The sequence below is a fragment of the Psilocybe cubensis genome, chromosome 1 (assembly GCF_017499595.1).
Source record: "Psilocybe cubensis strain MGC-MH-2018 chromosome 1, whole genome shotgun sequence".
In the NCBI taxonomy this organism is placed as follows: Eukaryota; Fungi; Basidiomycota; class Agaricomycetes; order Agaricales; family Agrocybaceae; genus Psilocybe; species Psilocybe cubensis.
The window spans coordinates 3,052,159-3,067,807 of NC_062999.1; the positions used below are offsets into that span (position 1 = coordinate 3,052,159).

General features: G+C 44.9%; 7 protein-coding genes across 7 annotated transcripts; 1 reads left to right on the forward strand and 6 right to left on the reverse strand.

Moving 5' to 3' along the window:
• Window positions 1-943: 943 nt before the first annotated feature.
• Window positions 944-3,281, reverse strand: JR316_0001034 (RNA-binding protein rsd1; the record flags this gene model as incomplete). The annotated part of the gene is made up of 12 exons (XM_047886847.1): window positions 944-1,078; window positions 1,128-1,233; window positions 1,286-1,357; window positions 1,410-1,494; window positions 1,547-1,619; window positions 1,671-1,740; window positions 1,788-1,925; window positions 1,978-2,025; window positions 2,076-2,210; window positions 2,267-2,491; window positions 2,539-3,171; window positions 3,229-3,281. The coding sequence occupies 12 exons, from the start codon at window positions 3,279-3,281 to the stop codon at window positions 944-946; spliced, it is 1,773 nt and encodes a 590-aa protein (XP_047754593.1).
• A 466-nt stretch (window positions 3,282-3,747) lies between these two features.
• JR316_0001035 (Putative ketol-acid reductoisomerase 3) lies at window positions 3,748-6,230 on the reverse strand (the record flags this gene model as incomplete). Its single annotated transcript, XM_047886848.1, has 13 exons — window positions 3,748-3,909; window positions 3,975-4,079; window positions 4,138-4,201; window positions 4,252-4,311; window positions 4,371-4,407; window positions 4,458-4,648; window positions 4,703-4,868; window positions 4,924-5,087; window positions 5,141-5,200; window positions 5,255-5,302; window positions 5,373-5,388; window positions 6,067-6,093; window positions 6,164-6,230. 13 exons carry the CDS (start codon window positions 6,228-6,230, stop codon window positions 3,748-3,750), a joined length of 1,167 nt encoding a protein of 388 aa, XP_047754594.1.
• Window positions 6,231-6,798: 568 nt separating this feature from the next.
• JR316_0001036 (Oryzines biosynthesis cluster protein J) lies at window positions 6,799-7,540 on the reverse strand (the record flags this gene model as incomplete). The annotated part of the gene is made up of 5 exons (XM_047886849.1): window positions 6,799-6,998; window positions 7,055-7,088; window positions 7,141-7,252; window positions 7,301-7,383; window positions 7,433-7,540. 5 exons carry the CDS (start codon window positions 7,538-7,540, stop codon window positions 6,799-6,801), a joined length of 537 nt encoding a protein of 178 aa, XP_047754595.1.
• A 265-nt stretch (window positions 7,541-7,805) lies between these two features.
• JR316_0001037 (Peroxisomal membrane protein PEX16) lies at window positions 7,806-9,190 on the reverse strand (the record flags this gene model as incomplete). The annotated part of the gene is made up of 6 exons (XM_047886850.1): window positions 7,806-7,819; window positions 7,877-7,983; window positions 8,036-8,237; window positions 8,291-8,658; window positions 8,715-8,982; window positions 9,052-9,190. The coding sequence occupies 6 exons, from the start codon at window positions 9,188-9,190 to the stop codon at window positions 7,806-7,808; spliced, it is 1,098 nt and encodes a 365-aa protein (XP_047754596.1).
• A 246-nt stretch (window positions 9,191-9,436) lies between these two features.
• JR316_0001038 (uncharacterized protein) lies at window positions 9,437-10,877 on the forward strand (the record flags this gene model as incomplete). The annotated part of the gene is made up of 4 exons (XM_047886851.1): window positions 9,437-9,571; window positions 9,623-10,457; window positions 10,529-10,735; window positions 10,795-10,877. 4 exons carry the CDS (start codon window positions 9,437-9,439, stop codon window positions 10,875-10,877), a joined length of 1,260 nt encoding a protein of 419 aa, XP_047754597.1.
• Window positions 10,878-11,136: 259 nt separating this feature from the next.
• Window positions 11,137-13,601, reverse strand: JR316_0001039 (Magnesium transporter ALR2; the record flags this gene model as incomplete). Its single annotated transcript, XM_047886852.1, has 7 exons — window positions 11,137-11,303; window positions 11,365-11,544; window positions 11,601-12,161; window positions 12,217-12,279; window positions 12,329-12,350; window positions 12,400-12,645; window positions 12,696-13,601. The coding sequence occupies 7 exons, from the start codon at window positions 13,599-13,601 to the stop codon at window positions 11,137-11,139; spliced, it is 2,145 nt and encodes a 714-aa protein (XP_047754598.1).
• A 142-nt stretch (window positions 13,602-13,743) lies between these two features.
• Window positions 13,744-15,267, reverse strand: JR316_0001040 (rRNA biogenesis protein RRP36; the record flags this gene model as incomplete). Its single annotated transcript, XM_047886853.1, has 5 exons — window positions 13,744-13,958; window positions 14,015-14,351; window positions 14,402-14,468; window positions 14,521-14,735; window positions 14,872-15,267. The coding sequence occupies 5 exons, from the start codon at window positions 15,265-15,267 to the stop codon at window positions 13,744-13,746; spliced, it is 1,230 nt and encodes a 409-aa protein (XP_047754599.1).
• Between the last annotated feature and the right edge of the window lie 382 nt (window positions 15,268-15,649).

The window sequence follows — 15,649 nt, forward strand, 5'->3', positions numbered from 1 at the left end:
TTGCAGCCGTTGCCATTGTTTACCTGAAAATGTTTCAAGTTGCAATTGCAAATTCTGCTGGGTTAATATCCACTAATGTGTTCAGGGCTAAAGACGAACCTAAGTACATACCAGGTCAGGCAACCATTTTTATTTCATTTTCAAGCACTCACACATCCAAACCAGCTCTGGCGATATCAGGTCCGTGCGAAATGGCTCAGCTTTGTCGTTGTTCATTAACACTTCGCAGCTGGTTTTGGTGGACTGTGCTTGTTACTCGTTGCAAGGTAAATTCACTGTCGCACATCACGGATCAGGCTGTTCAAACATGTTGGTCTAGCGTTGGGATATACATGAGATTAGAAAATCAGCGAAGGAACAGGGTCCAAAACGTCAACATTACAGCAGCTGATGTTGATACGGAAACTTTGGCTCTGGGCCCAATTTCCCCTTCGTTCCGTTACATGTATTAGTTTGTGTATAATGCCTTCCTTTTCAACCCATCGAACAAGAGACCTACGAAAGAACCTACATCTCAAACCGTCAGTTTCCTGCAGATGTCAAGTCCGAGGCAAGGTCTGAACCATGTCCACATACTAAAGGTGTGGTTGATGATCGATTGCCGGGTACGACAAGATTGCTTATTATTTTTCGGTTGATAATCTAACACGGAAAAAACATTTGAGGGTAAAAGCACAAAAAATGTCAAGATGTATCTGTGTATAACCTGCCTGTCACACTCTAGGAAAGCCAAGATGGCAACCTTAGATAGGAGGGGAAGGGGATCTGGACTTTACACAAATTGAGATGTAGCAACGTAAGAAAAGGAAAGGCGTCAAACGCTATGTGTCTTGTATCTGATCTGTTTATAAACGAAAAAAAAGAAAGTTCAGTGAGGATGTGTCTTACAATCCTAATTACTTGCTGGCACAACACTGCTTTCTAAAGTCTGGCCGCAAGAACACTACTGATGGGCTTGCATAATGGCGTCAGATATGAACGCCGCGGAAACTTGTCGACCACCAAACCAGCGACCGTTTAGGCCTTGAATAGCTTTCTTAGCCGATTCAATAGTTTCAAATTTGACGTAGATTTCGCCCTGTTTGTGTGTCAGAAGTATAAAATTGCTCATTCAAAGCAATACACACCTGGGTTTCTTTTTCGACCTTGATTGCTGTGACTGAGCCATACTTGTTTTCGCATTCTCCTTTGACATCTTCAGCCAAATCTTTGTCCCAGTCGCGTTCCGTTTCCCTTGAAAGGTCAGTTAACAAATGACAATTCATGGAACTTGGAATGAACATACTCCTCTGGATCAAACATATTCTTCAACAATACGGAACGAGATTGCATGGATTGAGGAATATTGACGCGTGGTCTACGTTTCTCTGGTAAGATATCAAAAATCTTGATTGCTGTGATAAACTTACGCAGGCTCTGGAAGAGAAGGAGCAGATTCAGTCCTAGCAAGTTTCTGCATCAGTGCTTGTCGTGAAGCAGCGTTCAAGTTACCACCTGAAAGTACTGTCAGTATCAACTGAGAATTTAGAAAAGACTGATTCCTCACCGCCCGCTTCATCTAAGGAATCCTGTTGAGTGTACTTAGCGGTTCCCTTTTCATGAACAGTGTTGACGCGAAGCTATATTTTTCGATTGAGAGAACTTCCATGATGAAAAAAAGCTTCGCCTACAGTACGACCAGCAAGCTCAAATCCTTCCATTTGTTCAAGAGCCATTCTAGCATCCTCAGAGCGCTTGTATCTAAAGACGCGTAAGGTATTGCTTCCTAAAAAATGGAGTTGACATACTGAACAAAGGCATAGCCCTTACTGCGCCCTGTCATCGGGTCCCTATGCAAATCGACAAATTCAAGTTCACCAAAAGGTTCAAACACCTGCTTGATATCGGATTCGGTAAGGTTGAAATGCAAAGAACCGACATATAACCTGATAAAGAAAGAGTTAAATATTGAGACGTGTGTACGTAGAAAAGACCTACTGCATAGATCCATGGGACGATGTGACCCCTGGAGGGAGATTAAGGCTTCTAAAAACTCCATTAGACCTCAGCAAAAGTTGACAAAATTTGACGCATACCCGTCACCCGGATGTAATTTGTTTCTTTCAGATTCAGTTAGTTGTACCATGATGGGTAGACCCATGACTACTGTGCCAGAAAGAGCAAGAGCCTTTTCTACGAGATCAATAGACCGGAACTCAACATAACCAATCCTTCCCAGAATATCATTAGTCTTCAAGGGAGCAGAACAAAAAAAAAGTTTAGTCACCCTTTAGATCGACGAGATAGCCTGTCAGTGACAATCCTTGAATCCATTACGGTTCCTTCCCCGAGCTTATCTTCGAAGAAATAGCCTAGGTCTCGAGCGGTCAAGCGCGCAGCAAGTTGCGAAACAAAAACTGATCGTGCTTCAGAATCGTCTTCTTTTGGTTCATCAGGATTATACGGGTCATCCATTTGATTATCGTATGAAGGGTATGATGGAGAGCCCCGTCTGCACATAATGAGATATATGACTGTTACAAACAATGGCTTCCTTACCTAACACCCGGCGGCGGAGGGCTCCTCATGCCAAGTTCGTCGTCGTCATCATCGAGGGGACGACTACGTCTTCTTGCACTTCTTGGATCATCATAATCATTTTTGTCACCTCTTCTACGGTCTCCAGAACGAGCTGAACGAGGACTGTCCCGGGGAGGGGGTGGGGGTGGCAAGTTTGGAGGGGGTGGTGGAATATCGTCTAGTGTTTCGGACCTCTTTCTCTTAACCCTATCGTCGTGATCGCGTTCTGGTCCATCATAGTCTTCAGTACGCTTTCGCCTGCGATCACGGTCCTCTCTATCCCTATCCCTGTCTCTCTCTCTGTCCCTGTCCCCTCGTTCCCTATCCCCTCTATCTCTATCGCGTCGACCGTGTCTAACATCAGGCCCGTCATGCCTGCTGCTACGATGTCCTCTATCCTCTCTGTCACGTCGGCGGTCCCTATCACGATCCCGATATCCGTCGCGCGAACGGTCCCGGTACCCTCTTTCACTTCCTCTGTCACGACTGCGACTTCTTTTTCTTCTTTCGTCAGGCTCCCTTCGTCTATCTTTCTTGTCATGGTCGTGGTCTCTTGACACAGATCGGTGTGAGCGCCTAGTGCGGAGAGTATCAGTAGACAAATTCCGAGAACTACAACTCAGTGAGAAATGACAAAATCTGTCAAAATGGAATATTCGTGAAACGTACGAATGATTGTTTGGAGATTTATCAATTTCCATTTTGCCAGTAGCCGAAGACATGCAGAGTTGAATGAGGTAGAGTGCGAGTCGTAAGAGAGGTCAGGTGTGACCAAAAAAACCCGCGACACTCTTTGCTTGTCCGTATTTATACCCTGAGGGTCATCGCCTCAGCCTTTGCTTTGATTTGATTGAGCTCGAGTTATTAATGTGCTGCAAGCAATCGAAGGGCTGATACGCACAGGTGTGTTTGCACACCGTTCTACTCTAACGTATCTAACTAATGGTCTGCGATGGTGACTTATACTGTATCTCTAGGCAAAAAGAGGGGTAGGTTAAGGTAAGATTGTTGTTCCATGTGAAGTTCATTCTTTTTGCATCCAGTACCTGTAGTATTTTTGAGATAGCCACATGTATGTTGGCACTGGAAAAATAGTCGTAGGTGATCATCAATAGGACTAATATATACATAGAAGACATCCTCTGAAAACCAAAACGGTTGAAGCAGTAAAAAATGGCTGGATGCGCCCTAAAGCAAACCAGCCAATCTTTCTCGCACTCTTTTTTCCGCTTGTGCCAATTCCGACTGTTCCATTTGTTCATACAATCGATTCAACGGATTGTCAAAACCCTCCAACTCGAGCTCGGGCTCAATATTGGTAAGGTGACGGGAAAATTTTCCACTAAGAATCTAGACATTTGTTTGTTAAGCTCGAAAAAATGTTGAACAGAATGCTTGCGATAACGCATACTCACCTGATTATTTAGAATATCTTTAAAATGGGCCCTAGTGGAAACGCCGTCCAAAGACAGAGCACCATTAAGTTGCCCATACTGCGATACTATAGAATGGTGCTTTAACTGAGAACGAAGTGTTATATCCAAGATCCCTGTATGTTCAAGATCCAAGGGAGAATACCTGGGTGATAAATCCCTCTTCTGCTGCACGTTCAAAGATCTCAGCAGGCTCCTTTGACATCCACCTGAAATCGCGATTTAGACAGTTATCACAAATATTCAGAACAAAATGTACATTTCATAACACAATGCCTCATCTGAACATCCTGCTTCCTTTAGCACACTGAATGCTTCGCTATGCGTTGGCATTATGTGAGTATTGGGTTTCATAAAAGGAAGATGAGGTGTACTGACCGAAACAGCATGATGATATTTGGCCAAAGTGCTTGTTCTATCACAATATTGTTTATTGGAAGCGCAAACCATTACGGGTAAACTCACCAGCAAGAAGATCCATAGCCGTTTCCTCACGAGCAGAGGAAGCTATTGCGCCAGCTTTAGTTGCGCCAATTGCTCGAGAAAGAGCCAGGGCGATAGAAAATCCCTTCCCAGTGCCATCTTGTTCGACCGAAACGAAACAAGGATATCCCTTGCCTTTCTGATAAAGCGAGCGTACAGAACTTCCTATCATTCTAGTGCAAACATATCAGAGCCATCGAAAACAGATGAATGACGCAAAAGAATACCTAGGGGCAACCATAACAACGTCTTGTTGCGGGCTAAAGGTCAAAAGTTTGAAGAGAACATTATATCCACTGGCCACTACAATGGTCGCAGACGGCTTCAAGTTGGGAGCGAATTGTTCGTTGAAAACTTTGGGTTGTACCTGATCAGGGATGAGAATGAATAAAACTAAAAACGAAATTGATGTCAAATTGTCTGCAACTTATCAAAGTCGGATACTCACTGTCGGCCACAAAAGCTGCCTTGACGAAATCGTGTTCAACTATGAAACCTTTGGAGGTCGCATCTTCTGCATATGCATCCCTACGGTTTGCAATCAAAATTCTCTCGTTAGGAATACCAGAATCACGCAAATTCTGGGCCTGAGCGGCGCCCTGATTTCCAAAACTAATAGCAGCGCTTTAAGTTAGGCATTAAATGACCTATTTGATTGGAAATACCCAAGGAAGACAATCTGCTTGCCCTCCAGGAGCGAGAGATCTGCATCTGAGTCATAATATCTATTTCATCATGTAAATTCCTTTCTGTGATTTGAGCTGTAAACAAGAACGAACATTTTGGCAGATGGCATACTAGTGAAAGGTAAATGGAGGCGATAGAGGCTGGCCAAGAAAAGTCGAAATGAGAATGTGCGTGGTGAGAAAGATAAGCAATCAGGATTGAATGACCAACTTTTGGGTGTTCCTGCCTGAATCCCATGAGCTGATAAACGTAGAATGTCCTGGTGACTTCAGAAGAAGTAGGCTTGTTCATGTTCTTCCCAACGGGCCGCCGAGATGATGCATCTATAAGGCTTAGACGGGCCGGCTCATTCATGCGACATCTATTTATTTGGATGTCGTAGGCATATTTAATAAGATCTGGAAGATAGAAAATGAGCAAGTTACGTGGAATATTTGCGATTCTTCCCATGTCGTTAGCACCTAACAAGGTCGTGTGTATTACGGGAGCATCTAGAGGGATTGGCCGAGCATGGTAAGCAGAAAGGATCCATTTAATTTTTAATAAAATAAAAATGCATATCGATTGCAGTGCTCTTGAATTCGTGAAGCAAGGAGCATTTGGGTTGATACTACATTTTCTTGGAGATGAGGAGACGACGCAAGAGATATATACTCTTCAAAAGGAAGTGGAAGAACGAGGTGCTCAGACCGTTATCATACCTGGAGATATCGCGAAGATTGAAACATCCAAAAGGGCAAGGTCAATTATCCAGTCTGTTGAAAAACAACTTACCTTTCAATCAATAAAAGATAGTAGAAAACGGAGTCAAGAAATTTGGACGGATTGATGTCCTGGTTTCCAACGTTGGGATATGCCCATTCTCCGACTTTTTGACGATGCCTCTAGAAACTTGGGAACGTACACGCCAGGTAAATCTTGATGGGACGTTCTATATTGTACAAGGTACATCAGTATGGGAAATAACTGGGTGATAGGCGAGCTGATATAACTACACCCACCAGAGGTCGCAGTCCAGATGACAAACCAGGTTCCACAAGGAGGTTCACTGATAGCAATTTCCTCCATCTCCGGTCTCCTTGGAGGTGCACAACAATGGTGGGTCAGCTAAAAATAATGAATCACCTAAATTGCAATTCTGAAGTTGACAATATCGGCCAGTCATTACGGGCCAACTAAAGCAGCCATAACTAACCTGATGCAAAATTGCGCGGTTGCTCTGGGAAAACACGGGATTCGAGCAAATTCTATTTTGCCTGGAACGATTGCCACTGACATCAACAAAGAAGACCTGAAAGATAACACCAAACGCGATTACATGATCAATCGAACGCTCCTTGGTCGACTTGGAAGTAAGTCTTACCCACCTCTGTATCATGAGAATCCCCAAGGCCGCCGTTGACTTTTGCTGGGTAGATCCGGAAGATATCGCGGGTCCTGTCGTTTTTCTAGCAAGCGATTTAGCGCGATATATCACTGGAGCGTCTATCATTGTTGATGGAGGCCTGTTCGTCAATTTTCAGTGACCGAAAATTAGGGTTGGGCCCTCCTTATTTCCATTGAGTTCTATTTAGCTTCCACCAATTCAGCCAAATTATTTGGACAATGTTGAACGTATACATTTCCGAAACATTGCTTAGGAGAGAAATTCCGGGACAAGGGCTTTTCCGTCGATTACCACTGGGTCTGCCGCAATAAGGACGGTTATCCACCGGGCCCAGTGCACAGAAGGATTTCTCCATGCGTGCATAGTGCCTTTTTGGATGACAGTATCACCTGGATTCTTCAAGTGCTTCTCAGTACCATCTTCATTAATCAGCACCAGTTCCCCTGACACTAGGAACCGACAGGTTGGTTTCACTGAAAACCAGGTGTGCGCAATGATGACATACCTAGTATATTATAATCTAAAGAGCAAGTGCGATGCTGCGGTATACTAGTTTGCGGAGATCTCCTTCAATGCATAGGAAGCACTCACCATTCCCGTGATGGCACCGGGGGCTAATTCAGTGGAGCGCAGATTTGTTCCTGTAGGATGAACAAGTCCAAAGTTAGAAATGTCTTCGATTGTGCGTTTTCCACCGTCCTCGCTGAGCACGTCATTAGAAAAACAGGTGTGAGCACACGAGTTCACTGACCTGTTGTTGTTATCGTGTGTGGGGATGGAGTCTGTTGTAACCCAAATTGCAGCTGATTTGCCTCCTCTGACGAGCTCCATTGCCTATGCATATAATGTGAACGACTACTGACGAGCGACAAACTAGACACACTTCGGCTGGTATTTCGCTATCGCTCACGACAACAGAATGCCCCTTGTTGTCGTGAGAGGTGACGATTCGGCGGAGATGGGGCAAGGTCAAGGCAAAAGGTTGAGACATGATAGAAAGCAAGAGGAGACTGCTGGATTTTAACATCGCGTTACATTCGATTAAATACTAAGATCTAGAAACAAAGGAATTAAATATTACATCACATGCTAGTCTACATACCATGCTGTTCGGTTTGCAGAGGTCGACCCACATGGCCGTTTATGATTCTATGAGAGACTGTTGTGCCCATAATTTGATTATTTTGACGTGCGTTACACCGTAATATACAGGGTTTGAACAGAAGAGAAAGATATAACAAGACATGTATACGGAGCTAAGGAGCAGTGTCTGTGAAAACTCAATCAGTGACCATAATGGGATGAAATAAATGAAAGTTTGGCGTACAATAATAATAATCGTCGATCAATGGCATCCAATCTTTCAGTAAAGCACCGAATAGTCCCAGTAGAGGCGTGTGTGCGGTCCGAGTAACAAAGGATTCGAGTTTGGGTCTATAAATTGTAATCAATAAAAAACGGATGATAAGATATTAGCAAAACAAACCGAGTATATGAATTCCAAATAGATCCGCGAAGGAGATACCAGAGTATATCTTTGTCTCTTTTGGCGTATTCGGCTCGTTCAAGCTCGGCCGATGCTGGTGGTGTTCTGCGGAGGCTCCTTGAAGCAAATTCCATTAGTAAAACTATTGTTATAGCCCGGTTTGACCGTTCTAAAGACCTCCGGTCGGCAGCCACAAGCGACGCTGTTGAAGAAATCAATGAAACTATAGGGGTAAGTAATGCTTATTCTGCCCACCATAAACCAGAGGACGGAGAATGAATATTGTTTCCGACAGCCAGTCTCGAGGGCCCGAAAGCTTTCTCATAAGAGAGATGGATGGCTTGACTGATGATGTAGTCAAGGCTTTTGGAAGTAAGTAGTCTTCAGCCGAAACATTTGCCTGAGCGGATGTAAGTAATGGATGTGGGGGTAGAGGGACGTGGTTGTTGCGAAGGTGGTCTGGAGTCATTGGTGGTGAAGCTTGAGGTGACGAGGGTGCCAGAGTAGGCGATGAAGTAGTGCTCAGAGATGGCAAACTTGCAGGATCGAACTCCCGTTCGGGAATTGGTGGTGACAACAATGGTCTGCGAGTGACTTTCAGCAGGAATAGTCGTAAGGCTGCTCTAAGAGTTTGATGAGTCCAATGTCCACCTAATAGCATTGAAGTAGATATATTTACTTGATCGCCTCAAGAAGAATGACGGCGCGCCACCTTGTTTTCTCAGAAACTTTTCGTCTTAAGCCCATTTCAACCACAAGCTCAGTAAAGCGAATTATTTGTAGGACGCGAGACGTCAGCCTGTACAGCGTATTCTTGTCAGTCCATGCTCTTGTGTAGCGGGTATGTAGGCTTGTGGGGATAAGGGGGCGGTATGAAGCATTGGCCTTGACTATGCGCGCCAATAATGTGTCGTGATACATGCTCGTTACATTAAGCAGAGAAGTCACTACACAAGCCGTTTTTGTTAACTGATTGTCCATTTTTCAAAATACACTAAACGAGATGGTCAACTTACAAGCTTCTGACGCGAGCTCTGCATCTTTAAAACGGCCAGGCAAGAACCAAGTGATAGACCGAAGCGATGACTCTAAGGTAGAGATAGTAGAGACATTATTTATAAGAAAGGTCTCGTATTTATCCTTGGAGGACGCCATAGTATAGACGAGGACCAAGAAAGAGACGAGCGCAGGTTATGATACTCTTAGCCGAGTGTCGCACTTGATTCCTCGAAGACGCCGACCCGGAACGTTCTCATGATCACGCCCTGTCAGTGTCACACATCAACGCACTGTGTCACACATTCCCAGAATAGGGCACTGTCTTGGTTTGAGATGCGGCATTGTTGTGTCCTCGGCTACTAATAAGGCTACAGTAAACGCTGCTCCTGCTCTACGTTCTCTATGTCGCGTGCTGCACCCCAGTCGCTAGACGTCCTTCGCACTAGCCCGGTAAGGGGGCAGTTAGAACCGTATGACCCGCGCACTCCAAAGGGCTGTCGATATATCCAAACCACAGATACCCCAGATGAACTCAAGGTGATTCAACCTTGTTGATAAACAAATCAATGTCGCTTGAACAATGTTTAGATGCTACTACCCCCTGCTACTGCGTCCATGTACGAACAACTTTTAAACCTTGAAAATTACGAGCTTTCCAAGAAACCAAACATTTCTTGGGAGCGCATCATGGAAATTCGCCATCTGAAGGACCGTATGTGCCGGAAATGCCAAAAACTGGCCAAGACAGCAATGCCTATTGCAAGGACATCCTCCCGTGGGGACTCATTTGTTTTCCAGACATTTGTTGCTCCTCCAGACTTCCGTGTAAAAGAAATGGAAAAGTGGTTTAGAGAGCAACAAAAACGTGGTACAGTAACCAGTACGCCTCGGAAAACTATTGCGCCGAATGCTTCCGGCACACAAGATTACTCTTTGGCAGGTCCATCTAGCAGTCGTCCAGTGCCCCCACCATCTTCAAGGCAGCCAATGCAAAGGTCTATAACCATTCCAGAAACATCAAACCAGGTCAAGCAGACATTGTTTCACAAGCCATTGCCTGTACAACCTTCACGTCTGGTTCAGTCTGAAATAAGGCACTCCACGACGGCTCCTCCACCACCTGATCTTGCTGGCCTTCTTTCTCCGCCTCCGCTCCCTGTACTCTTACTCTCTCAACGTGAGAGCTATGGCCTCGAAGGCGATGGTTTCCAATCTGAACTCCCTTTACCCGCTCCTCCCGTGGAAGTGGAAACTGGACCATCTCCAACTCCTCCCGAACCTACTCTTCGTCCTTCTCTGTCTCGAAAAAACAGCAGGCGCAACAGCCTTCTTGAATTGAAAACCGTTTCCTGGGCAGACAACAACGAGATAGACAAACAATTGTCGAAATACGCGGCTGCCGCTCGCGAAGCTCAAGCATCCGGTGAGGAATGCTTTTGAATCCTATTTAGGCTTTTTGGTTACCTTTTTCTAACAAATTGATTGTGAATAAAGGCAAATGGGACGAAGTTCGCGTTCTATATTTAGAACAGATCGGCGGTCTCGAAAGTCTTCATTTACAGGTCAAAGAAGGTTTGGAACAACTCCGCTCAGAGACGGATCATCTGCAACGCATTGATGAGACAATACGAAAGCAACGTGGCGCCTTAGATGCGACTTTCCAAGAATTGGAAAAGAAGCAAGCATTATTCCAGGAGAAAGGTTAGTTCATTATCTTTCCTGTGTTGATATTGCAGTTGTTTAATCTATTTCCGTTGTAGTGCAAGAAGCGCTAAGTGAAGCAAACGATGCACTCTCACGACAAGGATTAAAGAGAGACTTGACACCCATTAACGAATCTTAACGACCCTATAAATGACTCGCTGTTCTGTCTGCTGTTTGTAAATGTAACGACTGATATTTCATATATACCATCAAGTGGTTCTTTTACCTTGTGTTGTATTTATAAATGATGCATATTTTTCTCATACATTGGCATGAACAGATGTGCACTACATATCTTGTGATAATATGACTAAGTTATATCTCATGTTGAAGTGTAGATTAAGGCATGAGGTGTAGATTAAGGTATACAAAGTTGAAATACATATGAATGAGAGGTTTCATAGCGACGTACGCCGCCGCTTAGCATTGTTCCACCAATAACGGACAAGAGACAGGTAACTGATGAGAATTACAACTGCAAGTGAAAGGATGATTCCGAACACATTGTGAGGACTTCCCACTGCATGTGCATTTGTGGGTATTGTGACGTTCAAAGAAAAGAGACCTAATTTGAGGGTGTAATTAGTCGACGAGATCAGGGCGAGATAACATAGGATCAAGCATACCCGTTAGAGTCTGAAGACAAAGTACTGAAAGAGTGACTACCGTTAAGAGTAGGAGGTTCATGTCTGTGGAGCCCTTAGAGGTCTCTGACATGGTCCGGAGTTGAGCCAGGTATGTCGGGTGAGACTGGCTGAGCATACGCTCATAATGGGCCAAAGAATGTTGCAAGGTCAAGATGTGGTCTATGAGCTCAATTCAATCAACGATACTCATGATGCGTAATTGCATGGCCACTAACCTTGAACATCGCCCATGTAAATGGCTACTTCGAATTCTTCGGAATTATGTCCATCTGCTGCTGCCTTCGCGAGACGCTTTTGTATTTGCATGACCACATCTGATTTGGTTGCGAGCAATCGACCCAAAACGGTAACCAATTTTCTTGTTCTAGCCATACGTCGCAAAGTAAGCTGCGTCCCACTTGGAGCCATCTCGGGCCTAGCCCACAGAAGTTCCCAAAAATTAGCCACACGTCGTTTAGTACGACGGAAAAAGAGCCGAACGTTAAGTCGAGGTGAGGCAAAACGAGGGCGATAGGAATTTCGTAGTTTCTCTGCAGGTGAATATTTTTCCTTGACTAGTGTAACCTTAGATAAAGGTGATTCTTCTTGCTTGAGAAGCGGTATAAAATCGGATGTGATAGACTTCGAGAATTCTACAGGAGGACCGGAGGGCACAATTGGGCCGGTTTCCCCACTGTAAACAATATGATCTATAGCGAATGCTTCCTTTTCAATATCCTCGAGAAAAGGGAAAAAGGAATCAACAACGGAATCTAGAATGTTATGGGTTATCCAATCTAATGTAAACATTTTAGAGACTTCAACGCGTCGGATAGGAAAGTGATGACCCACCCGAAGACTTGTTTACAAATTCCTCTTTCAGCAGTAGGCGATTCCTTACACGGTTGGTATGTTCTAAGCCAAAATCAGCTAACATAAATCGGCAGAGAGAATAATAATGTACCAGAGATATCTGTGAAATGGAACTAGTCTGGCCGTTTAACTTGAATATCAGAAGGAGGAAAACTGACATACACAACATATTCCATCTTTAAAGACTGTAAGGTATACATTGGCTTCTCCTATTGAGCCCTCGTCAAGTGCAGATTTGCTTGAAGTTTCCATGAGTCCGGTTTCTCGACGAATCTTATCTCTGGTGGCTTGACTCTCTATGGTTCGAAACGATATAAAATAGTAGCCCAACTTCGTGAAAAGCTCGAGTTTCTCTCGAGGGTCTTGCTGAAGAATATCCTCAAGCGTCAAAGGATGGATGTGCAGAAGCTATAACTGGTAAACGCGTTGTGACGGTAATTACAATTGTCAAACTGCACCTTGCCAATAGCCCGTAAATCTGCCCATGTGGGGTTGGCTACATCCAAAAACCATGCTTGCGGCTTGACCTGAGGTTCCTCACGGATCACTGTAGGTTTGTCCATTCTAGGTGCTGCCCTTTCTTTACCCTTTCTCGCTTTCCGGGCACCCATAGGAGAAGCAGACATTGACCTGGGTGTGGACGTTTTACTGCGTTGAATACGCGGGATATAATGCGCAGGGGATTGTGGGGAATCTGAAGCGGCTTCAGATATACCGAGAAACTTATTTCTTGGACGGGGCCGACGATGCTTAGCAGGTTTCCGGATCGCTATATCGAGTTGCGCAAGGACCAATGGTAGGGATGTAGTCCATGTGACGCGCCGGTCTGTACTCTGGAACGCATCTGTACTAATTTGGGGAGCTTGCTGTTCATGGACTGCCGGCATCATGGAAGGTGGCAGATATAGCGCAAACTCCCTCGGGATCTGCCTTGACCTCTCCAACGCCTTCATGCGTGTAATACGAGCTGCAATATCGCGCTCAGAAAGCATTGTGCGCAGCGATGAGATACTCCTAGTCCTCTTCCTCCGCCTTCTGGCAAGCTGTGATTTGGTGAGAGTGGCCACGGAGGACTGGGACGATGAAGACGATGACGAGCTGGAGCTGGAAGAATCAGAAGCATTGGAAGAGTTTCCTCTGACATTTCGAGCCCATCTAGTAATCGCGAGCTCAAGCTTAGCGGCGATGGCGCCTATTCTACCGCCGGCCAGAAATGAAGAAGAGGATGAAGAAGAGGATGAAGAAGAAACCGAGTCGGCAGAATTGGAAGAGAGAGACGGGGCCGAGTCAGGAAGCTCATTATGAATGTGAGGAGGCTCGCCCCGATATATGTCTTCCTGATTATGTTCAATGTGGACGGACATTGAAGTTGAATCGCAAAACGAAGGAACGATGGACTGACATGGGCAAACGAGAGTGTGGAGAAAAACAAATCACGAAAGCCAATACGAGTGTTCTATTTTAACATCCATTCCCACGCCAAGAAGACAGCGCCAAAATGAAAACCTAAACTACTCGTTGTCGCTTGGCAGTAGGCCACCCTGAATCCGAGCTTCGTTTGCGACTGAGTCCCTCTTCTCCCTTGGCATACGGTCGGGATCGCTTCTCTTTCTGACTCTGTTTCTTTTGCCTTTTCTCCATCACTTTCTTCACAGCACGTTGTCCGCCTTCCTTGGCCAGCGCTTCGTATTTCGCCTGTACAATCAGCTTTCGTTGTTCGCCTGCAAATATCGTGTCTTTTCTAGCACCGTGTATAGATTGAAAAGAACTTCCATACCTTTCTTTAAATACCATGCTCCTTTTCCCTCACTTCGTTTCGCCCGTTCTTCCTTCTTGACTTTGCTCAGCGCTTCCCGTTGTACCTGGTCGAGTCGATCCTTGTTCACCAAACTTTCTGTTCGTTTGATGGCCTGTTCCAACCGATACACTTCATGCTCCCGCTCACTTCTTAGTTCCTTGGGAGACGAAGAGAGCAATTTACGCGCTTGCTTCAAAGTTTCTCGCAAAGTTTGCAATTCTCTTTTACGGTTTTCCACCAGGAACCCGTACGATTTCGAAAATCTGTCTGCTGAGAACTCTCCGGCAGTGGGAAGGAATCTCGGATCGCGTGGTACCTATTTACCGCGATTAGAAGATTGAATAGTATAAAACCAGGAGTTCTAACAATCTTGGGGACTTCAATGACAGTTCTTCGTCGAGTAACAGGTTTTTTGGACGTAACTTCCATAGGTCTGGCAAATATCATTAGAATCTCTCCTATAAACTGGAGAGGAAGGTGCATACGCGTGTTTGCTTGACCTCTTAGTGATGTCTGTGCGTGGTTTTGCACTCCATTCAACCTTTTGGCCTTTCTCTTTGCCTTTCCCTTTAGTGTTGTACGTTTCTGATCCACTGTTACTCGAGATACGTTCGCTATCCGCTTCCGAGTCTGAATCACTTTCGGGCTCGGCCTGACTGAGGATACGTTGAGCGCGACGAAGAGCTCCCAAAGGTAAATTCTGTAGATCTGAAATCAGTAGATAAGCAGATGTCTCCGCGGTAACAGATTTGCGTGTCGCACTGTTTTTCAGTGATACCTAATCAACACCCGAGGATTAGTTCGTCGTATTAGTTCAGTGACACAGGTATTCACACCTCCGTTCCGTCCCCCATAGCAGACTTTTCTTCGATAGGTTTCTTGTACATGAAATTTTCTTCTTCGTCATCTTCCCATTGCGCGACTCGAGGTGCATCAGCATCTACATCGTCATCTTGCCCATGATCCTCTTCTAACCCAGTTCCCTGACTCGAACCTTCCTCAAATTCAACCTGTTCTGAGGATTCATCTTCATCTTCATTCAACTCTTCAACCTCTTCGTCGTTGTCTGCACCACCATTCTCACTTTGACTTTCGGAATCTGCATCTGCGAAGTGGATGATTTTCGGTACGGCCTTTGGCTTGATCTCGGGAACGGCCTTTTTCTGATTTTTCTTTGGTGTTCCTAGATTGTGTGGAGGCGCTCTTCTCAATGGTCGAGGGCGGCGAGGCATTTGTTTTTACGGGTGGTGTGATATGTACAAAGACGTTCGGCGCTCCTCTTCAGGGTCAGATTTGGTCCCGACGGTTAAACCAAACAATAGGTCCAGGTTTTCGGAATTTGAACGATGAAAATTCATGATTCCCGGGACCAGAAACCAGAAACAAATCAAAATCCTTGAAGCTCATTTTTGAAGTTCGAAGCTTGACTTCTCAACACTACACAGAGCTTGGTCTATCGGACCCCATATCTTAACTTCCAAGTTCTTCCAACTTGCGATCAGTGTTCCAGTTTGCTTTCACCATAGTGTGGTCATTTTGATTTTGAAAGCTTGACCTTGAAGCTGCAAAGTAACTTTGGCGAAAACGTTATGATGGTATAAAGCATACTAGTAG